The sequence below is a fragment of the Ictidomys tridecemlineatus genome, chromosome 5 (assembly GCF_052094955.1).
Source record: "Ictidomys tridecemlineatus isolate mIctTri1 chromosome 5, mIctTri1.hap1, whole genome shotgun sequence".
Lineage (NCBI taxonomy): Eukaryota > Metazoa > Chordata > Mammalia > Rodentia > Sciuridae > Ictidomys > Ictidomys tridecemlineatus.
The window spans coordinates 20,046,185-20,073,941 of NC_135481.1; the positions used below are offsets into that span (position 1 = coordinate 20,046,185).

Here is a 27,757-nt window from a genome sequence, read left to right on the forward strand (position 1 = left end):
AAAAACCATGTGAAAGCACAATTTGTCCCATTCTTACCTTGCAGCTGCAGCCAGCAGATTTTTTGCATTGGGTGCTCCTGGATCTACAGAGAGAGACTTGGCCGCTAACAGTAACTTGCTGGATGCCATAGAAATATTCTTGAGGTTCCCTATCACTTGGATCTGGTCTTCTTTCGTCTGGAAGGTCAAAAGGAGTCAAAGTCATGAGGAAGTGTCCATTTCTCCTAGTAAGCATTCAGAGAGCTAGGAGCAGCATCCTGAGGCAGAGGCAAGTTATCTGCAGAGATCACATGAAGCCCAGTCTGCACATGACTAACACATTGAGATACTGACTAGTGTCTATCCTTCTTCAAACAGATGCTTAGAGCAAGATTCATGCATCAGGGAAAGAAATCCGTGCTTAAGTGGGTCAGCCAGGAGCTGTGCTTTCTCACAACTGGAGGTACTATAGCAGGGGGAGGAGAGAGCCAGTGAGCAGCACCAATGCACAGACGAGGCCACGATTCCAGCATCTTGCTCAACAATGCTGGAGTTGTCCAGTAGCTTGTACATCTCGGCCTGGCACAAATGAATAGCACTGTTTCAATGTTCAGAGCTGGCTGCAACCCAGAAGATCCTGATTCGGGAAAAGACCCATTTCTCACCTGCCTTACCATGGAAGAAACAATACTTTGTGGATAACAGAGCAAAAAATAATGGGATAGCTCTTTTACGGAGTTTGCAAGAGCTTAGAAAAAATATCCCTGCAAGTTGATACCTGACTGGTCATGTTTTTGTATTCTAAACAAGCGGTTTATCTGTTCATCTGAAGGAGGTAATTTTTCTTTGAGCATGTGAAGGTGGTACTTTTTAATCATTTGACACTCAGTATATTAGACTACAGTCCCTCCAAATAAGCCCACTAAACCTCAAATATGCGTGTGTGTCTGAGTGTATTGTGTGTGTGTGTGTGTGTGTGTGTGTGTGTGTGTATTTTGCTATATTATTCCACATTTGAAGAGCTATCATCATCTAAGTTAAACACTGTCCCCCTCCTACTCTTTCTTCAAATGGCATAAGTGAGAGGATGGGTTCTGCTGGAGAATCGTGGGAAAAGTCATCCCTCATCACCAAGAGCTGCTCATACATAAGCTGAGACATCTTTGGGAATGCCATTCCTATGAGGTCACAGAACTTCCCAAGCAGCAAAAGGAATGTACCATGGCCTGTTTATAGGTTTCCTATGCCCAATTGCCCAGTCAGCCTCCAACATGGGAAGTTCAGAGCAGAGGCTCAGGTCAGCTCTGGACAGACAGTATTTCCACACCTACCTGTGCTTGGCCAGCCATCTCAATGCCAGCATCTAGGAATTCATCAAAATCATCACTGAACTTTCCGGAGGCTGCTGCCAGCTCTCCACTCTGGCCCCGGGTAGCGTGGACAACTTCCCCAGCAGATTGGTTCAGATCAGCTGCTGCCTGATTCAGTTCACTCTGGGCTTCCTGGAAAGGCTTTGTGCTCGGAGGTAGCTATGAGGACAGAAGGCACACCCCATAAGTATTACCTTGCTCAGGAGGGATAAAGGCAGGCATTGTGGAGGGAAGAAAGACTTCCCAGGGAAGCATTTGAGTCATCAAGACTGAAAGGCTTTGTATGGTCTGGGTCCAGGTGAGGTTTGCCTTTCAACACAACTACACTCATTCATCTATCCCTCTTTACAGAAAAGACTCAAGGCTATACACTGCAGATGGAAAACCAGTAAGAACAGCCACCTACAAGTGCTCGTGCTCATCTAAGTGGCAGAGATGGGATTCACATGCAGGCAGCCTGACTCTGGGATCCGTTCTTGGAACCACCACCCTGTTTTGTCTCTCTCAAGATGGAAATTCTCAGTCTAGTTTTTTAGAACTAAAAGAACGAATCACTTTTTCCAAATTAATAGCCACCAATTTTGTTTTATTATGGTCTTTATTAATCTTTATTTTTTTTTTTTTACAGGATACCAGTGTCATTTGAAGAACTATAACCATTAGTGAAAAGTTCCAGAGAGCTAGGCTAGACTCTATTACCACCAGCATACCTGCCTGTATACTGGCACAGGGAAGAAATAAAGATAAACACAAATTCTGCAAGCAGACTCACAAAGCAGGGATGGGGATGGTCCCTAAGTGAAAGTCCTTGGACCACCTGCTCTCCCAATGAGTCTTGAACATGTGTGCACCTCCACTGCTGACTCATCTCTATCTGACATGCCCTTAAAAGAAGGGAGAGGACCATATACCCACTCCTCTGTCTCTTAACAGCAATATGGACTTAAAGAGTAAACTTTAAAAGCTTCATCTGGGAACTTTGCTGAACAGAAAATGAACAGAAAAGCCAACTGGCAGGAGAAATGGTACGTCTTAAGGAAAGGTTAGGTACTAAAAGATTCCACAAAAGAAGACCCATTCACACCTAGAGGGGACAAGTCTCCCTTCCTAGTCAGAACCTCTCACCGTATCCACAAGCAACTTCTTGCTGGACTCTCCAATGCTCTTCAAGGCCACATCCACATCCTTCTGCCCAGGTAGGCAATTCACACAGTTATTCAAGGAGTGAGAGACAGCTTTGGCCACCTGAATACATGAAGGGAGACATACATCATAAGAATGGTTTTAGTATAAACATTTTTTTCACATTTCTTGGGAAATTGAGCAGTGAGAGTATGCAGAGCTGACACAGACATGGAAATTATCCACCAGCATCTGCCTGACACTGTTAAGTTAAATCACCTCATCCACATCTGCTGTCCAAAAGCAAATTCCACCCCCTCACTAGGGTTAACATCCTGTGACAGGCACATCTTACTGCTTCTCAAAGCCAGGCTGAATCATAGCTTCTGATTCAAACCTAGGTACCTTGTTTCAAGAGAAAAGGAATTATATTCCCCTCGAGAACTCTCTTGAGGTCATTGAGGTAGAAGTAGGCCTTGAGTTCTTCTGGGTCACTGTCACTTTGGTTGATTTTTGCTCAGTGACCCTCTGGTGCTATTACCCCCAAATCTCACTATACCCAAGGGCAAGACTCTAAGCACTTCCAAATCAATGGAACTGCTTGACACGCTGCCTTTATATAGTATTGAAGTGATTTCTTATTTGTACTCTTGGGTACCTCAGTTAAAAGGAAAGTTAGGGCTTCAGAGGTAGCCTCTGTCATTTCTTTTAATCCAAAATATCTCCTTCCAAGCCCCATGTCTAGAATTTTACCTGGATGTCCCTAGTTAACTGGTTTTATCCTGGGGTCAGAGAATCGCCCACAGGGGTGATAGGGAGTTATAGGTAGAAACTTTGAGTGCCTGGATTTTGTATATTTTCTTCACTTCCCAGGCTAGGAAGCACATGTTGGCCCAAAACAAATGTGTCTAAAGTCCTAAACCTCCCAGGACATGATGCAAAGATATCCATACCCTCTATTGACTGAGAAAGGAGAAGAGCTCACATTAATATGGGGAATACTAGGCAGACTAACAAGAGTATCATGTATGGGCCAGCATCGTTATGGCACTATGGAAAGTTCTCAAAACATCAGCTGAGTCAAAGCATTCGCACCAGGAAAAATCATCCAGGAAACAGCCTGCCAACACATATGTGGTAAGGATGACCATCATTCCCAATTCTGAGCCTTACCTGGGCTAGTCTCTGTTGACTCTCTGCATCTCCAGGTGCAATCAGGGCCTGCTTGGCTTCTTGAATGAGCATGGCAGAGCCCTCCATCACATCTCGGGCAGAATCTAGCATGGCATGGGCAGCAGCGGGGTCACTCGTAGATGCAGCCACTCCCCGAGCAGCCTGGGCTAGTGTTTTCAGAGCTTGGGCTGTCTCTCTAGCAGCCACTCCTGGGGATACAAGCCCACCAGACTTTTTATTAGATTCCATCTAAATGTCACACTTTTACTTTAGAATAGTTCTCTGGACCAGGGCCCCTTCTGCACCACAGCCTGGCCTAAGGGGAACTCTGGATTGACATTTGTAAAATTTGAATTGCTGTGCTTCTCAAATAAGTAAGAGATGCAGTAACAAATATAATGCAAAGATGATTTCCTTCTTCTTTTCCTTGCTCCCACTGCCTTATAGGTCCCTAGACCCAACACACCAAGGACATGAGGGCAATAGCACAGCTGAAGGTCCCTGGGTGTGTCCAGTTTGAAGGAGACTGTTTTAACTCACTTTTCTTCCCAGTTGCCTATATTAGGATATAACCTACATACACATAATAAAGCAAACAAATCTATGTGAGCAGCTCTGTGAATCTGTACATATGGAAACATCCACTTACCCACCATCGCCAGTGCCATTCTCAACAATGCCCTTCACACCAGAAGTAATCACCAACTTAAAATCTATCACCTTAGACTAGTTTTATCTGTCCTTAAACTTATGTAAATAAAACCACACAGTGTGCATCATTTGGGTCTGAATTCTTTCTCTTTCCATCATTTGGTGAGATTCACACATATTGTTATCCGTTTATTCTTGCTGGGTAATATGCCATTATTTGGACACATCAATACCTGTTTATCTATTATTCTGCAAATGCACATTTGGGTTTTTTCTCACTTTGGGCCACTATGAATAAATCTTCAAGGAAAGTTTTTGTACATACATTCAGACACACACATGAAATTCTCTTTCTTGGACCTAAACATAGGAATTGATTTTCTATGTAAGAGAACAAGTATAGATTTAACTTTAGAAGACACTACAAAACAGTTTTCCAAAATGATTTTACCATTATACCCTCCACCAGCAATGCACTAAAGTTGGAATTGCTCTAAATCCTAGCCAATAGGATTTTTGGAATTTTAGTCACTTTGGTGCAAATGTAATTGCATCTCAATGAAGTTTAAACTTTCATAACTTAATGAGTAATGAGAATCTTACTTTTTTAATAAATTTAATGGCTATTTGAATACTTATTCATTTTGTGAATCATCTGGTTATCTTTCAATCCATTTTGAAACATATGATGAGATTAGTGATGATTTTCTATGAATATAAACTAGTCCTTTAAAACTATTCCAGCATTTCATGCAGAATAAACATGAGTCTAACTACATGGTACTCATCCCAAGGTACCAGGAAGAGCATGGAGGTTGGATGCTGGGGAATTTGAAAAAAAGAATCTGAGAACTGTGGAACAGCCAACTCCAGAGCTCATCTCATTGACCCATTTCACAAATGAGGCCCAGCATTGACAGTGTCTTGTCCACAAGCTTACATTTTACAGGTAGCACCAGAGTTGAAACTGCACTTCCTCAGCTTCAGGTAAGAAAATCTTAAGAGTGCTCTTTAGAAGAGAGAACTGTGAAGGCTTCTTGTTAGAACATAAAAGACATGCATAAAAACTACAGAAACCAATGTCTCTTTAAGCTCTGAAATGACTATCTTCCTTCAGCAGGATCAGCTGGGTGGTCTCTAGATGCCCTTGAGCATGTCCTTTACCAGGGCTGCTTCAGCTGAGCTAGCAAGATGCCGACGGTGGTCTTCACATTACTGAGGATGAAGCTCCACAATACAATAAATGATGTGCAAGTCCTCAGACCCATAAAACTAGACAGCTTTGCAACAATAGACTTGTTAATCTATAAATATTTAGTATGTCACACAGCTGGAATAGAACTCTATAATCTAATCAATGCAGATTATAAAGCTGCCAATCTACTGTTTATCACATGACTTGTGAGATGGAAGGATTTAAAAATCAAGCCCAAAGAGAAAACATGAAGGTAAATACAGCTAAGCAAAGGAGAAAAGCAAGCCAGTGGAAAGATCATCCACTTCATGTTTAAGCTTTTGGCTCAGGGTTGGAAAGATGTCATTGCTCAAAAGAACACCAGATGTGGTTAAGCCCTCATTGTACTCTGCCTCTGTGTTGATTTGCTGTGTGGTCTACACTGCTGCCTTTTCCCATAGGTCTCAGTTTCCCACAGCTTTTAGGAGAGGCTAAGATCTTAGTACTGGCTTTTGAAAAGTCTAGGCTGTGATTTCTGGATAAAAAAGACCTGTCTTCCAATTTTTTTATTTGGATTCTTGAATCCATTTCTATTTGAGTTGTATAGGAATTTAGAAGAATAAAACATTTGTCATATACATGTTTATGCAAAAGCCATTTTGTGGAAAATCTTTGAGACTCAATTTTTAAAAGGCAGAAACTGGAAAAGCTCAAGTTCAAAAATCTGTCCATCTCACTTATTTTCTGCTGAGGACTCAATGTGAAATCTCATACTTTTTTGAGGAATCAAATTTTCCAACTTCGCCATCAGAAAGATGAATTAAGGCCACAAGGACCAGAGAGCCCAGTGAACACCCACGGCTGTACAGAACTACGTTGATAGCCACATTCTTAATGGTAACCACTTCAGAGTCACATGTCCAAGCAAGCAACATGAAGCTGTTCTCAGTCAAGTGAATCACAACACAAGACCTACAAGTGGGTAATTCTAAAGCAGATTTCTATTTCAAAAACCAAAATCCCTTGGAAACACAGATAAGTTTTATGGTATTATTGCCACCAGGATCTTAAATTATTCTCAATAGCAAAGTCTTAAGACATAACAAATGTTACCAAATATAGCAGTATTCTTCAAAAAGATTGTTATTCTTTATCAGAATTCATGTGGCTTGTGTGTCAAGCAGCATTAGACCACAGAGAAGGCTCACAAAGTAAAAACCAGGTATGATATAAATCTCAAATCTGTTCCAAAGTATGTGCACCAGGTCCTATGTAAACTGCATTCAGCCATGAAGAAATATCTTTTGAATATTTTACTGGCCAAAGAAAAACACGCTTGCTTTCAAATGTAGCCACGTGGCAGTGAACATGTGTCATCTGAATATTTCACATCCATCAGTTGGGGACAAGGGAATTAAGACCCATTGAGACCTCCTTCATATTTGCTGTCTCTCTCTTTGCTTCTCACCCATTCTTCACCTTTGTAGAAACTGCCTTCAACAAGAGCTGTAACCTCCTTTCTCCTAAAGCAGCTAACAGATGCTTCTAAGTCCTCCTTTCCCATCACCTTTGGGAAGCAGCTACATCTCTGGCTCTAGAGACATCTCTCTCCCAGTTTCCTTGCCCTCCCACTGGGGCTATTCCCATTTCTTTCAAATATTTCTATTGCTCAGCTTTCTCTTTAACTGTAACCTCCTCCAATCATGGACTGGAGTCTCTAAAACTGTGAGCCAAAATACACCTTTTCTCTATATATGTTAATTACTTTAGGTATCTCCTTATAGTGATGGAATTTTGGCTAACACCACTGCAAAACACTACCACACTGTACCTGGATAAATGCAGCAGCCTGCCTGCTTGTCCCCCTGCCTCCATCTGTTTCTCTCTAATCTACTCCACACACAGAAGGAAGGGCAACCTATACAAAATGCAATCTGACCCTCATCCACAGCTAAAAATCCTTCAGTATTTTCACATGTTCTTTGTTGAAACTCCAAACTATTCACATTGGCTTACGATGCCCTTTAGGAGCCAACCCTGGTCTAACTTTCCAGGTGTATCTTCTTATTCCTCACCTTCCTTCTGGCCTTTTTTGTTTAGCTTTCTCAGTTCCTTCACCCAACATTCATCTCTGCCTTTGAGACGCGCATGTAGCATCCACTTCCATGCTTGCCAAAACCAAATGGTGTTAATTCTAGGTTGTTTTTCAGACACTAAGGAGGCAGCCTGCCATCCTGGATGTTGTATCAGATGATGCAACTTATAAAACAATCTTCTCTCCACTAAAAATGCATTTCATCATCTACACAAAAGCTGCCAAGATTTTGGGAATATGTTTTTCAAACTTAAATCTCCCATATACCTTACATTTGTACCAATTTATGCATACATTTTCCTCCCAGAATACTAAAAAGTCCTAAATAATCTTCAAACCCTGGTAGGTGTCAATTCTGCTCTGAAAATTTCCCTCACCTTTCCATTAGTATAGAATCACTTCATTGCAGGTACTATATTATATCATATCTTCTTTTTTGTTCCTATTGTGTTTCTAGGACTTTGTAGTAGCAGAATAAACTCCACAAATAACACTTCCTGCAAGAACTATCTGGGAACACTGAAAAACATGAAACATCTGTTTGAAGTCCCTGGAGCAATACCAGGGAGTTGAGATAAAGAGGGCCAAGATCTCGAAAGGAAGCAAAAGCACAGAGAGGGGACTGCAATGTTCAGGGTTACTTCTCAAGATATGAATCTAGAATTTATATGGAAACACTAACTTGAGGGAGCCCAACAAAGTTGGAGGACTTAACATTACCAGATGTGAAGACTTACAGTACGACTACAGTAATTCAGAAAGTGTGAATGAAAAATGGGCAGTTAAATGAGTGCAAAGAAATAGCAACACAAGCTGACCCACACATCTGTGGTCATTTATAACACAGTGGCAGTAAAGGCCGATGTGGGCAAGGTTCTTTTCAATCAGTGGTGCTGGTTCAAATGAATATCTATGTGGAAAACAATTAAACTGGAATCCTATTGCACACAAACAAAACTCAATTCCAGACACATCATAGTTCTAAATATGACAAGAAAACAGAAGAGAAATTCTAGAATATGACAGAGGAAAATATTTATATGTTTCTGCACAAACAACGACATAAAATGCCAACTTTAAAAAAATTGAGGTTAAGTGAATCAGATGGAAGGAATGGGCATAAATGAAAGTTTTAAATCAGACACAAAAAAGTACTAACCATAAAGGAAAAGAATTGTAATTGGATTATATTAGAAGAATTTTTGGTCATCAAAAAACACATGTAAGAGAGTAAAAACAAGCTACAAATATGACAAGTGCCTATAAGTGACACATAAGTCCCATAAGTAAGGAAAATAACCCATGTTTTAAAAATGGGCAAAAGATTTCATATATATTTCATAAAAAGTTCAGCAAACAGATGAAAAGATCTTCCGTCATATTATTCACAAGAGAAAGCAAATTAAAATTATAATGTGATTCTATACTCATTAGAGTGGCTAAAACTAAAAGACTGACAATACAAAGTGGTGACAAGGATGGAGAACAATTGGAGTTTTCACCTACTGCTGAAAGTAATGTAGTGGATATATGGAGAGCCTCTGATCCAGCAGGGTCACTTCCAGGGATAACCTAGAAAATGCTCAGTTATGCTCACCAAACACCCTAGAATTATTTATGGCAGTGTTTCAGGAAAGAAACACCCGAATACCCATGAATAGCATAAAACATATAGGAATATTTATACAATGAAATCTTACAGAAAGCAATAAAAATGAAAGGTACTACAGGCACCATAGACAAGTCTCACAAATACGATGCTGAGCAAAAGGAGCTAGATACAAAAGAACACATGTTGTATGATTCTGTTTATTCATAGTTCAAACAGCAAAATTTAATCTATGCTATTAGAGGTCATGGGCCTTTGCCTCTGGGGAAGGAGAGGGGTCACAGTGAGTGACAGGATGCAACCAAGATGCTGAAAACATTCCTCTCCTTGATCTTGGTGGTGACTTCTTGGGTACACTCTATTTGTAGTAACTCATATCACAGAGGTAACTGCTTAGGACTTATGCTGTCAAATACATGCATTATACTTCAGTAATAAAATAGATATTTTTTTAAAAAGTCAAGCAGTTCTACTGTAAAATGAAAGCAATAATCTTTAACTTGGTTCTCCCCACCTGATTCCCACTCAGAGTTACTCAGTTTTCTTTCAGTATTTCCTATTTTTAAAACAAGATGCTTATATTCAAACATTTTTTAAATTTCAGAGTTGTATAAATTGCCTACTATGTTAACATTTCCTTTCCATTTTTCTTATTGTTACACTATCTATTGCTTATACAGACTCCCATTTAAGAAATCTGCTGCCTTTCAGAGTTACCTAGCATAGCCAATACTCAGCTCCTCTGCCCCACCCCAGTTTTGCAGCACAAATCTGCTCACTTCCTTTTGGCTCCTTCCCTTGGAGATCCTGAATTCGTGTTCATTCTGGTTTGTCAGTTAGCACTCATCAGTCTTGCATCTTCCAAAATTTCACTTGCTTCTTATTTTTAGTTATCTCTTATTTATCTATTTTTTTTTTATTCTTCTACATTAATGGAATTTCTGGAGTCAGAGATAGACCTAGAAGCCTATAATCACGATTTGCCTGTAGTCTAGTAGGGGTGACCCACAGACAGTTTGGGAGTCATTTTATTAGTCTTTGAATGCTTAGTAACAAGTCTACTAGCAAGTATATGGATGGTAATTAAAAAATATTCTGTGAACTGCTGGAAAAAACAACATGTTTACTGCCAAATATGGGAACTCCCTTTCTAGACCCCCCCCCAGGTGGTCTGCATGCAGCCACCTGGCATCATGAAGGGCCCAGAGCCTCACCTGTGTAGTGCTCGTTGCCTTGAGCTGCGCAGGTGAGGAGCTGGGCCATGGAGGAGCCCACTGCTTTCGAGGTGCTTCCCAGGTCCTGAGCACATTTTTCCAGCTATAAGAAAATCCGAGGAGGAGAGGACTTAGAGGAAAAAACATCTACTGAAGTCTCAGTATAATTTCAGCAAGAATGCAAATCAATCCTAGAGCTTGGGCTCTTCCCACCCAGGACGCCGTGGTCCTATAGCAGCAGGAGGAACAGGGGAAAGAGCCCGGCTATAGAACAAACTGGGAATATACACCCCTGCTCCCTATTACTAGCTGTGTGAGACTGGGTAAGCTACTGAATGCCTCCAAGCCCCAGGAGCTTTTTTATGACCTTTTTTCTGAGGTCACAATATACCTAGCTGAGAAGGTCTTCAGAGAATGAACATAGGTTCTCAAATGGCAGCTATTAGCACCACGACTTTAGAAGCTAACTTAAAAAGTCTGCAACAAATCCTTAGGCATTAATTATGCCTTGGCAGGAAGTGGGCAGACATCCAGCTGCACCACCTTCCTGGCATGTGGGACCATTAACATTGTTCAATTTGATCATTATACTTTAAGGAGTTCCAAGTGAAAGGAAATGCAAGAGAAATGGAGATTCGAAGTGGTAAATGAGATTAGAAAAATGGGCAGTGTTTGCTTCCCACGAACAGCATGTCATCTTGCCTTGTAAGCTGAATAAAAAAATTCAGAGGACCAAGTTGGTAAAGGCCTAGGGTATGGATAATTATTTGCTTAGTAACTGAGGACAATGTTTTGGAAGAGAATGTCTAGGTGCACTGTGAAAATTCAAAAAGGCATAAGAGAATACATACAGATTTAACCGGGTAACATCTTTCCTGAGAGAGACTGTGCCTTCAAATACAAATAGAGCCTGACCCATTGCAGCCAAAATATAACAGTGCACACATACTGTAGGTCACTTTCTTTAAAAAGCGCACAGTGTTTCTCACATTCTACTTGACCCTGTGCTTTATGTAAAGATGGAAAACATGTCATGTCAGCCCCTCGTGGGCTCTGTATCTATCATTAGCTGGGTGACTTGTTAAGTGACTTAACCTCTCTAAACCTGTGTTCCTTCATCTTTTCAATTAGAGGTCATTTGATTTAACAAGTGTTTTCTGAGTGTTTCTGATAGGTCAGACATTGTTCTGTGGCTCATTAGGGGCTCCCAAAGTCCCTTTACATTCAAAAAGACTTCAGTTCATTCAAAGAGCAATAGTAGTTAAGAGCAGTGGCTCTTAGGGCTGGGATTTGGTTGAGTGGTAGAGTGTATGTCTGGCATGCATGGGGCCCTGGGTTCAATTCTCAGCACTACAAACAACAACAAATAAACAAAAATGTCATCAGCAAAGGTTTTAGAGTCCTGCAAATCTGGATTCAAACCTTGATTGTGTCATTAATTGGCAGATCACTCTGGACAGAACAGTGACAATCTTTGTGACTATTTTCTCAGGTGGTAATGGGTTTAAGGAATATTTATTGGGTTATTATCACAATAAATGAGATTTTTTTTGTGTGTGTGGAGTGTTTAACAGGTGCTTAATAAATGGTGGCATTTTATTAGCAATGTTCAGAAAAATATGGGAAAGTAGTCAGGATTGGTAAAATGAGAACTAGTAATTTTTAGCCAAGAAAACTCTGAACGTAAAGATCAGGAGGTATCGTAACATGATCCAATTAGCTATGTGGTGCCATCATTCCATTGGTGGCTTTCCTGTTTTAAAGTGCTTTGCAGTGGTCCAGCTCAGTGCCTTGCACTATTTTTTTTTTTTTTAAGTGACTGGTGATCATCTTTCCTGTGTTTACCATTATAATCCATTGCCACCTATTTAATGGATACCCAAGACTCAGAGGAGATGCTGTCCACTGCTAGTTGATAACACAGCTGGGTCCAGAAGCCAGTACTCCCAGTTCCAGATGTAGTCTCCTGGGCTGCACGGGACATTCTTTTCAGTAAAAGGCCACAGGATTAGACCACTGGGCTGAAACACTAGCATTTATCTCATTTACCAAAAAGAGGGGTAAATATTAATAGATGCCTGCTTATCCTCAGCCAAACCTAGGAAAGCACACACACACCCATCAAGAGAATCTCATACAGGGTGATTTCTATCTTAATGCTGTTCTAAAGAAATGTGGCTAATCTAGGGCCCTGCATTCAAAAATACTTGAAATTCTGAGACACTAAAGTCAACTTTTAAAAAATGCCTCAACATGCCAAAGGCAGAGCCCACATTCCAGTTAGCTCGAATGGCTCACCGTTTCTCCTGGAAGTGGCTTCAACTGACTCTCCACGGCCGCCATCTTGGCATCCTGAAGCTCATTCTTAAGAGTTTGCACCGTGTTCAGAGCTGAATCAATTTCCATAGGACCACAGGCTTCATGGGCCTGTCAACAGAGGAAGGAATATGTATGTATGATCTGATGCTGTAGTCCTCTGCAACACATGAAATGCTTTCCTGAAAATACCCAATGATTCTCTGAATCTAGCAGTCAGAGGTAAGGGTAGCAAATAATTCTTCATAGAACAAAATCCTCCTCAGTTAACACTTTATTGTCCCTAAATAATCAATTATGTATGTCTCGTAACTGGATATACTTAAAGTTTCCTTGAAGCTATTTTATCCTCAGAGTTATAGAGGCCTTTATTTACAGTGCCTGAATTGTAGTGATAGGGTACTGTGCACAGTGTGTGTGAATGAACGAACAAGCAACCAAGCCACGATTCTGTATGAAACTCATTCTCAGAGTTATAGAGGCCTTTATTTACAGTGCCTGAATTGTAGTGATAGGGTACTGTGCACAGTGTGTGTGAATGAACGAACGAGCAACCAAGCCACGATTCTGTATGAAACTCATTCTCTTTACAAATTTCTATATTTTAAATCATTATCTTCCATACTAAAGATTATAGAAGTTTTTTCCCTTGGCTGTTTAAGAAAATTATTTTATTCTCTTAATCGTTTAGGACATTGGCTGCCAAATGCTGCAACTACATGCCCCAACACACAGGTCATTATATATATATACATGGTCATTGATCAGATCACAAAATACTGGTAAATCATAATTTCTCTCCTTTTTTAAGATAATAATAACAACAGTAATAGGAAATATTGATTAATTGATTTCTATGTGCAAATACTGTAAGGTGAAGAAACTGAGGAACAGAGAAGTTAACAAACTTGTTGGGGTCACAAAATTGAGTTGATGACAGGGTCAGAATTTGAGTTCATTTAGTTTGATTCCAGACCCTGCACTCTTGAACCTTATATTACATTATATCTATCTGTCTGTCTATCTCCGTGTCTTTCTGTACCCCGTGTCCCAGAGGACAATTTTACTCAAGGTCCCCCTTTGTAACTTGCGGCTCCTGAATGTTGGTGTGTGTCTAAGACCCACTGAGGAAACATATTAAAATGCAGATGTTCAGGCTCTTCGGCCCAAGATTCTGGCTTGGTTGCTCAGAGGCAGCCTACATTCTAAGAAGCACCCCCAGGTGATTCAATGTGGATTATCTAGAACCTTTCTGACAACACGGCTCAAAAAACTGTGTGTGTGTGTGTGTGTGTGTGTGTGTGTGTGTGTGTGTGTGTGTTGTATCCTAGAGCTCTGGACATTTTTCTTTTTCAATGCAGTGTGCTGCTCATATTAAGCATTCAAGTCAGCTTTGACCTTCTTCCCTTACCAATTTATGAGGCTGCTTTTTTCTATAAAGGGATTGCTCCAATGAGGAAAAGTGAAATCATGTTTTAACTTCATGCTAAATACCACATCGGAGCCGTAAAGAGATCCTTTGCTAACTAGTAAGTTTTAGAGACTGAAATTTATTTAGTCCCAAATTCTGTTCTATTGAGTCCCTTGTTGAGATATGAATGCTTCCATGTAGGATGAGAAAACCTTTTAGGGTAAAAAGGAGCAAAGCTGACTCCCCTTACCGCCCCACCCCCTGCCACCAAAGATTTTCTGCCTTAATAATTTGTTATTAAGTTCATAAGGTGATAACTAGAAGATATGACCATTTCTCACCACAGTTTGCCTCTGAAATGTCCCCCCCAAAGACCCATGCGTTTAAAGTGTGGTTACCATCCCATGAAGCTTTAGGAGGTGGTTATGGTTTGGATATAATGTGTCCCCCAAAAGCTCCTGTGTCAATGCAGGAGTACTCAGAGGTGAAACGACTGGCTTATGTGAGCTGTAACCTCAGCAGTCCATCCTCATTTGAACAGACTGGGCCGTAACTGTAGGCAGATGGCTAGGGTCATGCCCTGGAACTTCCCTGTGGTCCCTTCCCCTCTCTCTGTGCTTCTTGGCCACCATGTCTAGAGGTGTGCTCCTCCACCATGATGTTCTGTCTCACATGGGGCCATAGCAATGGAGTCATTCCACCATGGACTCAACTTCTGAAACCATGGGTCAGAATAAACTTTTTCTCTTCAGATTGTCCTTGTCAGGTATTTTGTCCACAGCGAAACAAAGCTAATACAGAGGTGGTGGAACTTTTAGGAAGAGGGGCTTAGTGGAAGGAAGTTAGATAATGGGGTACATGCCTCTTAAGAGGATGTTGGGGTCTCAGTCCCTTCCTAGACACCCTGAGGCAAACAGTCCTCCTCTCCTATACATTCTTGCCATAACCTAGGGTGCTGCCACAGGCCTGAAGTGACAGGGTTAAGTAATTATGGACTGAAATGTCTGAAATTGAAACTGTGAGTTAAATAAGCCTTTCCCCTTTTTAAGTTGATTCTTTCAGGTATTTTGTCACAGTAGCAGAAAGATGACTAGGTACACTTATTTTGGCCCACAATACATCTGGCACCAAGACATTGATGACTACCAGTTTCCTGCAAGACTGAAATACAAAGGAGGAGGAGGAAGCATGAGATTTAAAATTGTTCAACAAAAGTCATCTTTAACTAGAAGGTGATAAATAACTCTGGGAGACAGTTTAAATGTAGAGTATAAGCCAACCCATAGGGTATCTTTAATGCTTTTGCAAATGGAATGGAGAGCTCTCCCAAGCAAGATGTTATAAAACTTCTCTTAGAAAAGGTGCAACAATTTAAGTGCCAGATCATACATATTAAGGGCTAGCTGTGCTCAGGCCATGGGCAGCACCTTGACCCTCCAGCAGTAAGGAACAAAAAAACCCCACTCTTGGCAAGCTGACTGCCGTGCTGAGAGCCCCACTTGCCTTCTGCGAGGCGGTGCGCAGCTCAGCCAAGCTGGTTGCCAGGTTCTTGGCACACTGGCTCAGCTGCATGGCTGCAGCCTGGTCACTCACAGTGGGCACCGCAGCCTTGGCAGAGGACACCATCTTGCTTCCAGGCTGTGGACAGATGAGAAGAAAGTAAGACAGCATCTGGGCAGCAAGAGGCATAGACCCACTGACAGAGCCTCCTCCATGGCAGCCAGATGTACTTCACCCTTGTGTGCAACCCAGAGATAGGAAAAAGTGTGCTCGATGTGTATAATATGAATTGTAATGCATTCTGCTGTCATATGTAACAAATTAGAATAAAAATTTAAAAAAACATTAATCACCAGCTACTTCCCTGCCCCACCCTACAAACTGCCACACCTAATCAGATACTCCAGGGCAGAACAATCTAGGAACGTTAACAACAACAAAAATGTATGTGTTGTGAGGGATTAGGGGAGGCAAAATCAGGAGAGTTGCTTGAATTTTCATTTAAAACTGATTTCAAAGAGTTCCTTATCCAACAGTTTTCTTGGAATAGCTCTTTATTCTGAGTTTCAAATATACCCAATAGATTATTTAGAAAATGAAGTAAGATGAAGCAAATAAAATAACCTCACATTTCATAAAACAAAATAATTTTACCATGCATGGAAATCTGTGTGCATGCACATGTTTTAAAAAATAAGATCATGATATTTATAATCTCCATTAAGATTTTTATCTTTTAATTAGCTATATAGTATTCCACTGCACACATCTGTTAATATTTCTCAATTCTTGCTCTTGGGCATGTTCTATTTTTTCCAATCTAATAAATAATGGCATAATAAATGTCTTTCTAGCTAAATCTTTGCATACATTTACAACCTTCAATGTATAAATTTTTGAAGCTGAATTTCTGAATCAAAGAGTATGTATACCTTTAAGTCTTTTAATGCTTCTCTTTAGAAAAGTTGTAACAATCTAAGTGCCAGCTTATAACTATGAAGGACAAAAGCTTATCTTTTTTAAGATTCCTTAACTCTTTGACTTAAATTCTTTATTTAATGAGAATTTATAAGAAAAACCAGAATGAGTCTACTGGGGTTGTGGCTCACTGGTAGAACACTCCCCTAACATGGGAGAGGCATTGGGTTCAACCCTTAGCACCACATTAAAAAATATATATATAAATAAAAGTATTGTGTCCATCTATAACTAAAATATATATTTTTTAAAAAGCATGAACAATTCACATAAAACAAATAACTGAAGCATATGAAAAAATGTTTAACAATGTAAAAACCAAAGACAGGCAAAACCAAAAAGAATTTTGTAGAAAAAACTGGAAAAACATGTTTCTCAGTGCTTAACTCTCCTTCTTCTAAAAGATGTATTAAAAAGTATGGTTCATATAATATTAGTTAAAAATGTAGATTTGTTTAATCTTCTGGAGAGGCAATTTTTTATGTGAAGAAAGTTTAAAATGTCTAAACTTTTTCATTTGTCAATTCTATTTCTTTTTTAAAATATTTTTTTAGTTATACATAAGCACAATATCTTTATTTGGTTTATTTATTTTTATGTGGTGCTGAGGATTGAACCCAGGGTTTCACATGTGAGAGGCGAGTGCTCTACCGCTGAGCCACAACCCCAGCCCCTGTCAATTCTATTTCTATTCATTTTAACCTTGCCTTTTTCTCATAAAGATCTAAGCGTCTATGAGAGGAATGTTAAAAGAACAAAAGAAAAGAAAAAAAAACAGGGCAGAGAGAGAATGGAACCAGGAACACATCTATACTATTCCGTCACACACCCTACAGTCCTGTCAGTAGCAAGGTGTGGACAGCACACACAGCTGGCTCCAGGACCTCTAGTAAAAAGACAAATATTGATACAACTATAAGTCTCAATGTTCCAAAAAATTAAATAAGCTGCTTGCAAACCTGTTTCTAGGAATTTACCCTCACAAAAGCAATTCAAGAAGGAAACATAAATTTGAGCACAGAAATAGGTTGATTATGAAGGCAAAAAAGTTAACAATCTATATGTCCAACAATGGGAGAACAGTTAAACACAGAATATGCATATGACAGAAGATTGTTCAAAATAAAAAAAATGCTCATGTGTTACAGGAAAAACAGAAAGAGTGTATATGCAATGAATTGCAATTTAAAATACATTTGCATATACATATATGTGTACGTACACACATACACACACTCTGCATCTGTGCAGTTAAACATGAAGAAATAAAAACATTTATGTTCCATCTCTGCTTGTTGGGGTTACAGCACTTGGAAAAATCACCTACTGGGTGGATTACACTGGTCCTACAACTGTGTGTTGAACTAGAAAGGGATGAGATGTTGAACTGCCTCGGTGGAATTATCATGAGAGGGTGGCAAGTGACCCAAGTGGCTTGTTTTCTGGATGTGCTACCCACTCCAAGGGGAGTCCAGTCCCAGGTCCTTGGGTTCATATAGCACACATCAGCTGTTTGAGATATAATTAAAGAAAAAGTGCTGATAAAGTAGAGAGATATGAACATAAGCAGCATGTAACATGGAGATTCCCCATGACTGAATATTCTCACTTCATTCAATTTTCCTTAAAATGGATGTATCCTTTACCCCACAAGGATGCTAATCCTGACCAACTCTCAAAATGACCTGAGGATCAGTCAATCCCATCTTTGGAGAAGCTTATGCTCACCACTTGTGTTTTCCTGGTCTGGAAATGTCAGCACTAGGCATTCTAGAAATCTAAAGCAATACCCGGTTCTGGGCTGTTCATACAACTTGTAACCTGATATGTTTTGTTTTTCTCTTTAAGGAGAAATAAATAAGATATCCCCAAGAAAAGTGAATCATGGACTACTTCCCCAGGCAATTTCCCTGTATGTTAGCATTTTGCTTTGCTAAGCAAAAGCTACCTCTACTGAGATTGGTCAGGTCAAGACATAGCTAAGGCTGTGGGATCCACTTATTTCTCTTCTTAAGGACAAAGGTCAGATCCTCCCCATTTGGATGCTCTGAGTGAAACCAAGGTGATCCCAAGGTTACCTGGAGGAAGTTCTGGCTGGAGATGATGAGAGCCAGCTGGGCACTAAGGTCTTCTGCTTGAGCCTGGCTCCCTCTCACCCCCTGGACCAGCTGAGGGATGTGATCAGCCACTGCCTACAGGAAGCAAGGAGATAGACACTGAGCACAGGTGGCATGGTGGAACTATGAAGAGAGGGTGAAAAGTGACCCAGGTGGCTTGTTTTCTGGATGTGATACCCACTCCAAAGGGAGGCCAGTCCCAGGCCTTGGGTTCATATAGCACATTAGCTAGCTGAATCTTCACCAACACTGAGTTGCATTTCCTGGGTTCTCTTTTCCCCACACACTCTACCCTGTGGTTCCCAAATGTCTTGATATGTTTGGCAGAAGATGATTCTCCATAATGAAGCATTAAAAGAATTTCCCTAGTTATAACACACACTGCCCTGGTCATTAGGATTGCAGAATTAGAATTCAAAAAATGACATGACTCACAGGTAACTAAACTGAAGTCTGATGGTCCCATCAGAGAAGAAAGTGCAAGAATTTCTCAGCTACCAGCACCTTTAAGTGCTCTGGCCTCTTATTTTGTAGACATGCATTCTGTACTCCAGAGTTCATGTGGCCAGAGCTCCTCTTTCTAAGTTCTAACTAGTTATTTCTCAGTGTGGAAAGCTCAAAGCCCAGAGCAAAGGAGAGAAGAGCAGCAATGGGAAAGGCCAGGACTGCCAAATGGTAACCTTCTCCAGGGCCTTAGGAAATAAGCCCTCCATTCTCTCTGTGCCTGTGTCCCCTCTGAAGAGCCAGGCATCAGAGGTCTCAGCACCACAGACGATCATTGCTGGTAAAGGTGTCCAGAGCATCCTGGCCTGATGACACATCTTTTCCAAAAACCTGCTTCAGCAAGGGTTAAAAAAATATTTCCATGGAAAGTTTTCCAGGCCCTTTCCAGGGCTAGTAATTCCAGTAATTTGGTCCATTTTCCCTTCTCCACCTGAACCTGACAAATAACGCTCCTCTCATTTCCTGGCAGGACACTCAGAGACCAAGCATCTTCAGGCTCTTTACAAAAGAGACAGAGAAGGCTCATCCTGTGGCATGTCCCTGGATGTGAGCAGCACCTGCTCCCTGAGGACAAGCCATTTTCTCATCCCTGCGGGATACTGAATGAAGCCCAGAGCAGGAAACAACCCCCTCCCAACAGTGGCCTCACTCTCAACAAACCCCTCTGCTTCCACATAGTTCAAAGCACAGTAAGCCCAGGATCCTAGCACATTGCTCATGTTCTTTCTTCTAGAACACATCTGATCCCCAACAGGGGGCTGAGAACAGAAATCAGGAACAGAAGGCTCTCTGCAGTAGAAACAGTGTCACCTCTCAATCATTATTTTACAGAGGAGATTTAAGGAAGGAGAGAGAGGGAAGTTAGCTCTGATAATCTCAGCATACAGCCCTTGCTGTTCACACCTTCAGGAGACTCCAGCCAGACATCTTGCTGGCTTGTGGGCAGTGACTCTACCAGTGGATTTTGTGCCTGGAACCACTCAGAGATGTCCTGGGAGAGTCAGCTCCCTAGGCCTGAAGAGAAGGGAACAAAGGTGTTTGTAGTAGGCTGGTCTCAACATAGCATCAAGGCCCGAATATTGGAAGAAAAGAGACAAATGGGTGACAAAACAAAGCACAAAAGCACAATGCCACGGAGCTCAGACAGGATGAAATAAACCCTCAAGATGGAATTAGTAGAAAGCAGGAAATCAACCCGGCTACAATGAGTAAAGGCTGAAGGTGAAGGCCCGCCAAGAGAGAGGCACTCCGGAAACCCAGCACCTCATTACTATTTCAGAGCTCTAAAATGGTCTCCTCATTGATTTTCTTTGATTCAGTCTCTCAAAAAGAAAAGAAAGCAGACAAAAGAAATGCAATACTGAGGGTGGGGGAGAACATTTATATTCTCCCTCCAAACATAGCCCATCCACTTAATGGACAGAAACCAGACGGGGGTACACCTGGAACATGGAGCTGAACCAACTGGATCAGGGGCCTGGACCTTTCTCAGTCACCAGAAGGCTTGTCATTCTAACGCCATCAGGGCCACCTATGGTGGAATCTCACCTTGCAGCTCTGGACCAGCTGCTGCTGGGCTGCAGGGTTCTTGTTGGATGCAGCTGCGTTCTGAGAGGCTGCGATGGTCTGTGTGGCTGCAGCTGCAGCCTGCTTAGCAGCAACCTGTAGAGCAGAGTGGAACAGGTCAGGCTGGGTTTGCAATTGCAGAGTCACCCGTGCACATCCTGCCACTTTCAAGCCATGGAGCTCCAAGAACAGTCTGCCTTTGCAAAGCCACTGATGATCCCAACCTCATCCTGTCCCACTATCTGCCCTGGGTTTGTACTCCCTGCATCAAGACAGCCTTACCTGAAAGCTCAAGTTATGATGTTTGTCTTTCCCAAAAAGACAAGGACAATCTCAAGACTGTGATGGCACTGATAAGCAGCAGTATCAAACTTAAGCTTCCTAGGGAAAAAAGATCTTCCCCCAGGCTACTGTGTATGTAGAGCAAGGCAGTGGTCCAGGACTTTCCTTTCAGAGCACCTGGAGGCCTCAACTCAGAAGCCTGTGCCACCAGGGTAGTTAAATGAGTTTACTGTCTCCTCTTCTTCCAAGCACAAGTCTAATTTTCTTCCTTCTGATCATATATGGAGGGATTCCCTATGCGACATGATCTTAGCTTCTACTCCCACCCCATTTTCGTAAGGGTCTCCTTGTAAATTCCTGAGAGAAATGATGTTTTTGCTACATAGTTTTTGCCAATAACTATTTCATCTCTTGTCAGAATATACTAAAAAAAAAAAAAAGACAAAAATATTTCATCTTACTCTCACACCTGTCCACCCAAAAATACTCTCCATCTGGTCTTCCAAAGTCCATATTTTTCTATGGGAAGCCATGTAAAAAGTCATTGCCTACCCAAAATATCAACATTTTCAATGAATGTGTGCATCCTTTAATGCGGGGGGCGGGGAGAGGAATCACACTTTGGCCTGGAAAAAAAAAGTCTGCATTCTATTTCTGAGAGTTAGAAAGGATTTTAACTTTTGGAAGCCATGAACTACAACAATTGTTCAAATTGTGTCAATACCTTTAAAACAACTACACTATCTGATAAGGTTGTTAACCTTGATTTAGCTTTCTCATATGGCTATTGCTTTTTGTTGATTCAACTATTTTTTCAAATAAATCTTTACAATATAAAATGGCATCCTTGAAAGCCAGTGTTTTTCCTAACCTCCAGCCGGTTGACAATTTTTTTCTTAATAGCATTCTGGGCAGCAGCGTTGGTTGCTACCCGGAGACCTTCGGCAGCTTCTCTCAACCTTTGCTGCTGGTCTTCATTCTCTGGGTTAGCTGCAGCTCCCTGTAAATGTGAAAATAAAGATTTCAAGTGGTCCAGGGGGCAGCAGGACACAGTCACTGAACACATGCTTCCAATTTTCCTTTTTTCTAGTAATAGAAAATATGTGGAAGGAAAAGCCAAATGCTGCAAGCATCTTTATGATTAGGATGTCTCCCCTTACAACCCAAAATATTCACCAGGGGAATGTTTCAAATCTGCATAGCTAAACAGTATCCAATGGTAATAATTAAACTCTGGAGATTACAGGTATTGGTCATCCATACAAATTACCTTGTGATCTGAAAACCATGGTTTAAAAGACGTTAAGATATCACATGTTATTCTGTTAAAACATATTTATTCATCAGCTAAATATTAATTTAAATAAAAACGAATACATTTTGCTCCAGTCTGGAGTTTATATACAAGGTAAAGGGCACAGAAATTTTCTTTTAGAAGGATAGAGAGTTGTGCCAGCATCACTTACTTTTCTTAAATCTCTTTTTACTGAGTTGAAATACTTTGTGTCAAATACTATTGTGTCAAAAGTTGCTCTCATGGAAAGAGAATGGAGCAGTAATTACCATAGGCTGGGAAAGGTATAAAGAGCAGGTGGATGGACAGAGGGTGGGTTACAGGTGCAGGCATGCAATTGGACAGGAGGAAAACCATCTAATGCTCTAAGATAGCACAGTAGGACAGCTGTGGTTGATGACCATTAATTCTATATTTTAAAATAGCTGGCAGAAAAGATTTTAACATTTCCGGCACAAAGAAATGATAGAGGTTTGAGATGATAGAGGTTTGAGGTGATAGATATGCCAGTTATGCTGATCTGGTCATTCTAACATCATATACATGTACTGAAGTATCACCATACCACATATATATGTATAATTATGTATTGGTTAAAAAATTTCACCCAAAAGATGTTCAGATAAGTCTCTTTTCTCCACCTCTCTCAGGGAGATTTTTATGACACTTGGCAAGGCAGACACACATCTTCATATCACTACTGAAATATCTGGTAGAATAGGTAGATGTAAAAGGTGAAGAAGATTCCAGTAAAAATACATGGCCTGATGAAGGGAATGTTGGGGGTGGGTGAGGAGAGGGGTTATGGTGGAGTGCCCCCAAAAAGACTTCAAGGAAACACTGGTTAAAAACCAAGACTAGAAATTATGTTGCTGGAGAGTCAGAATCGGAGAACATAGCAAGTAAAGCTGGTAGCCAATTGAATTAGGAAAAGAAACCCAACAGCCCTGACATAACATGTGTCCCTCGGCTAGTTCTACAGCCCTTTAATTACTTTAGTTGGACATGTCCTCAGAACCCATGTGGATTCTATTTAGATGTGTGGGATTCTGAAGCAGGAAAAGGCTAAAGATAATGAAGAAGGGATACATTTTTACTCCACAAAGACTTAAAGCAGTTGCAGCCTTCCTTTTGCACCCACAATAAATGCAGCGATCAAGATTTTTCTCATAAGACCTGGATGTTTGTGACCAGCACTTGACGTGTATAGACCAATAGCCTCTTTCCATGACTTCAGGATAATAATACTTGCTTGCAAGGTAGGCAGGACAGCAGGGAGAAGCCCACAGGTTTACTGAAAATCAATTTTTTGAATGTCTTAAGTTTTCCCATGGTTAATTCATCAAAGTTACCATAACTGGTATCTTTTATAAAAATTATAGTAATTCCTACTGAAAGGAATGGTTTTAACATCTGTGACAGAACTGGTCTGGTCATCTTCTTGAATAGGATTTTCTACTAACTTAACCACTTTTAGTTGTCTTGATTTTGAGTTTCTAGCAACTATGTGTAAAAGGATTACTTGGGCTTCTTGTGTATTCTTTTGCAAGTTTATGAAGTCAGTTCATTTTATTCTGGTCATTGGGTATTTTTTTAAGCCACTCCTTGAATGCCCAATTTTGTAATTTGAGTAGCTATAAACAAACATTTCAGCACTACACACTGATGCTTTGCACCTTCTTCTGCGATGCCTTTTTTTTTTTTTTTGGTACTGGGGATTGAACCCAGAGGTACTTAACCAACTGAGCCATATCCCCAGCCCTTGAACTTGTAATCCTTCTGTCTCAGCCTGTATTATAGGTGTGCACCATCATGCTCGGCTGCAATGTCTTTTTTTTGATGATGTATAAGGAATGTGGCAGACCAATATTAGCTTGAAATATTAGCTACTGACTAAAAAATATTTTTCTCTGTGTACTAAATATATACATCAGAAGTCTAAGCATTAAATGTCCTTTAGCTTTCTAAAAAAATTATCATATTAAAATATTGTTATGAAAACAGTGAATTTTAACTAAAAGTACAATGAATTTACAAAACCAACACTGTCCCACTAACATATATTATCAAAAATCATAGATCATTAGAAGAAACAAGTTTTATGCAACTTGGTAAATTCAGAGAATTGGCTTGGTGAGCAGTGACATTAAGTAATGAATGTTAGTCCTGGTTCAGTGACATCTGGCTTTATCTTTTTGAGCTTAATTTTCTCAAAATGTATAAAATAAGGGACTGACTAGATTTTCACATTCTAGCTAATATTTTCTTGCAAACATGAGGGCTTACTTGAAATAGCTACTTATAGACTTAGAAGGGGAAAAATAGTAAAACATTTAGAAAAATGAACCACAATACAAAACCCTAACATATTTTTGGCTAAAAGGGGGGTGGTGAAAAGCAGAGCTTTGTGGCTGCAACAGGGAACAGAGACAGAGAAGGAAGTGCAGACCCTGTCTCTCCCCAGGTCTTTTCTTCCCCTTCCCTGGAGCTAACTCTATGATCTTTCTGTCCTTCAGGGGCCACAATGGCAAATTCAGTCCAGAAAGGTCCTGCACATGGCTTCTGTACATCCCAAAACATTTTAAGTGAATTCACAAACTTAGGTGAGCTATGGAGCCAGGGAAATGGGATGAGATGTGGAATCGTGTAATGAATCTTCTACATGTACAGATACATTAAAAATGTTCTTTTGGGGGCAGGAAGTTGAAGTTGATTTCTATTTCTTTTCTATACTTATTTGTATTTTCTATTAGTTACAGAAGTGCTGTGTGCTAGATGCATAATAATAAAGCATAGAGAAATAAGGCCATTTCTATTTAAAACAGTTCTCACTTAGAGGTACACAATGGGATATCCTGGAGAACTCTCACACACATGGTCTCACCAGTAATTTTATGAGTCAGGACCTCTGGAGGTGGAAATAAGGCATATAAATTACAATATTTCATGGGAAGCTCTGAAAGAGACCTTTGGTTGAGAATAACTGGCTTTTAGAAGCATCATGCTACAGCATAGCTGTCAAAATGCACAAAGCCAACTCTTAACTCAAACCCTTACACAGGTTGAGCATCTCTAATCCAAAACTCTGAAATCTAAAATGTTCCCCAATCTAAAACTTTTGGAGTGTTTACATGATGCTCAAAAGTTAGATCTTAGGAGAAAAAAAGTTAGATCTTAGATTTTCAGATAAGAGACAATCAACAAGTAAACTGTTTGAGAATATTCCAAAATCTGAAACAAAACAAAACTCTGAAATCTGAACCACTTCTGGTTCCTAAGCATTTTGGATATGGGATACTTGAGCTGTGTAACATTTTAGGTTGCTACTGGGAATTGAAGTACAGTGCAGTTGGAAACACTCTATTATGCAAAATCTTGATAGGAGTTTAGTTGAGAAGTCAATGGAGAGCAAGGTAACATTGACACTAGAAATAAAGCCATTATAGGTGAATTCACTGCTGAAAATTTCCAGGTTCCACTTGCATTGAGTCAGCAGTGTGGAACAATTGCAAAAAGAGCCCTCATTGAGCAGGGCACTTTGCTGTCTGTGGCTCAGTCATCTCCTGTACCCTGAAGAATTTCTGTCCATGTTTAACATCCTCCTTTACCACCTAACCCAGGTTAAATGTTATGAAGCCACTTAGATTTTAAACAAAGAGGAATGCAACTGACCATCCTTCATCTTTCAGGTACCTTCAAAATCTTAACATGATAGTCTTTGTTTTTCAAATCAACAAATCCAATATCATACCTTTGCAGCTTCTACCATGCGAGCAGTGGAGTCAGCCAATAGCTTTGCTGCTGCCAGGAGCTTCTTTGAATTTTCCATGTCAATTTCAGCCTCTGCATCTGACCTCATGGCATTGACAAGATCCGAAGTGGCCTGGGCCAGGACCCGGGCCTGGCGCACCATCTCACCTAGAGGTTGGGACAGACGATGCAGGCTGTTTGGCTGCCTTTCAAAGTGGGTACAAGCTCAGAGGTCAGTACAGTCTTATCTCTACTCCTCTGACAAGAAGGATGGAGGGAACTGAACCTCCATACTCTGCTCCTAAGCAATGGGCCCAAAGTACAGTCAGAATGGAAAACATTCCCTATTGCTCCCAAGGCAGTACTCCCCAAACACATCCAAGTTCAACCTGTAACTATGAAGGCTAAACATGACACAAGTAGCCAAAAGAGGAGTACTTCATAAAGAGAGGGCAGGAAGCAAAATTACATGAATTTACTTTTAGTAAATAGTTATTTAGAAAACACTATTTACCTCACTTCAAGAGGCACTTATATAAAAGCCCCTATAATAAACTCTGTGAGAAATCAGCATAGGTAAAATTTATTTCTAAATTTTGGATTTGCATCTGCCTATGTCTGGATGACTATGACAGCACATAGCCCACTCTTTGCTGTTTGGTCCTTCCTAGTAGGAATATTGTCAGGATCAAGTACTAGAGGTGCCTTGGCCCAGTGTCCCCATCAATGTCTTCTTGCTCACATTTTTCCTCCGAGCACTGATTTGGACCCGGAGTTTCCAAATGTTGGGTCTTACTGTCCTTGTGATTTTACTGAGGTCTATTTCAGCTTCCTTTTGGAAGTAGAGGGGTAAAATAATAAACATCAAGAATAGAACTACTTCATTAAAGGACTTATTCCTTGAGTCAAGTTCAACTGAGAAGAATGCAGGAGCACTGTGATGTTAAGGGGCAAGAAAAAAGCTTTTCTAAACATAAAAATGAGTTAAATTCAGTGTGGTATCCTGGATTAGATCATAGGACAGTAAAAGGACATTAATGAAAAAAATTGACATAATCCAAATACTGGCTACAGTTAACAGTAATGTACCAGTGCTTATCTCTCAGCTTTGACAGATGTGTCATGGGAAGATGCTGTCATTAGGGAAGATGTTAGAAATGGGAGAAATGATTATAAGTTTTCTGTTGAAGGAACCACTGAGCTAGAGTAACTGATGTGATTCTGCAATCTGTATTTGGGGTAAAAATGGGAGTTCATAACCCACTTGAATCTAATGTATGAAATATGATATGTCAAGAGCTTTGTAATTTTGAATAACCAATTAAAAAAAAAGAAATGGGAGAAATGGAAAGGTATGTTGAACTCTGAAACCTCTGCAATTTCTTTATTTTTTCAAATTTGGAAGCATTCCAAAATAAAATTTAAAAAAAAAACCCAAATTGGAAGATACACACACACAAATCCAATTGTGTGGCACTTTCCTATTTTGTTAAATCATTTATGAAGGATACAGATTATAATTTTCTAAAAAAGAAAAAATAACCTTTGCTTTAAAGTATTACCATTGCTGGGGAGGAAGTAGGAAAACATATTTCTTACAAAGTACTGATAGGTTGCAACTATAAATCCTTTTGGAAATAAATTTCAAAAAT

At 40.3% G+C, this 27,757-nt stretch overlaps 1 protein-coding gene across 5 annotated transcripts in view; it reads right to left on the reverse strand.

The window, feature by feature from the left end:
• Positions 1-27,757, reverse strand: part of Tln2 (talin 2) — a 405,316-nt gene that overhangs the window by 90,520 nt on the left and 287,039 nt on the right. For all 5 annotated transcript variants that reach the window (XM_078049521.1, XM_040275958.2, XM_078049522.1 and 2 more), the window contains 11 exons: positions 26,107-26,273; positions 21,933-22,061; positions 20,762-20,875; positions 18,671-18,784; positions 15,618-15,752; positions 12,686-12,814; positions 10,388-10,490; positions 3,645-3,853; positions 2,475-2,594; positions 1,311-1,508; positions 38-177 (listed from right to left, as the gene is read on the reverse strand). In XM_078049521.1, coding sequence (XP_077905647.1) covers positions 38-177; positions 1,311-1,508; positions 2,475-2,594; positions 3,645-3,853; positions 10,388-10,490; positions 12,686-12,814; positions 15,618-15,752; positions 18,671-18,784; positions 20,762-20,875; positions 21,933-22,061; positions 26,107-26,273 — 1,558 coding nt within the window. The remainder of the gene's footprint in view (positions 1-37; positions 178-1,310; positions 1,509-2,474; positions 2,595-3,644; positions 3,854-10,387; positions 10,491-12,685; positions 12,815-15,617; positions 15,753-18,670; positions 18,785-20,761; positions 20,876-21,932; positions 22,062-26,106; positions 26,274-27,757) is intronic.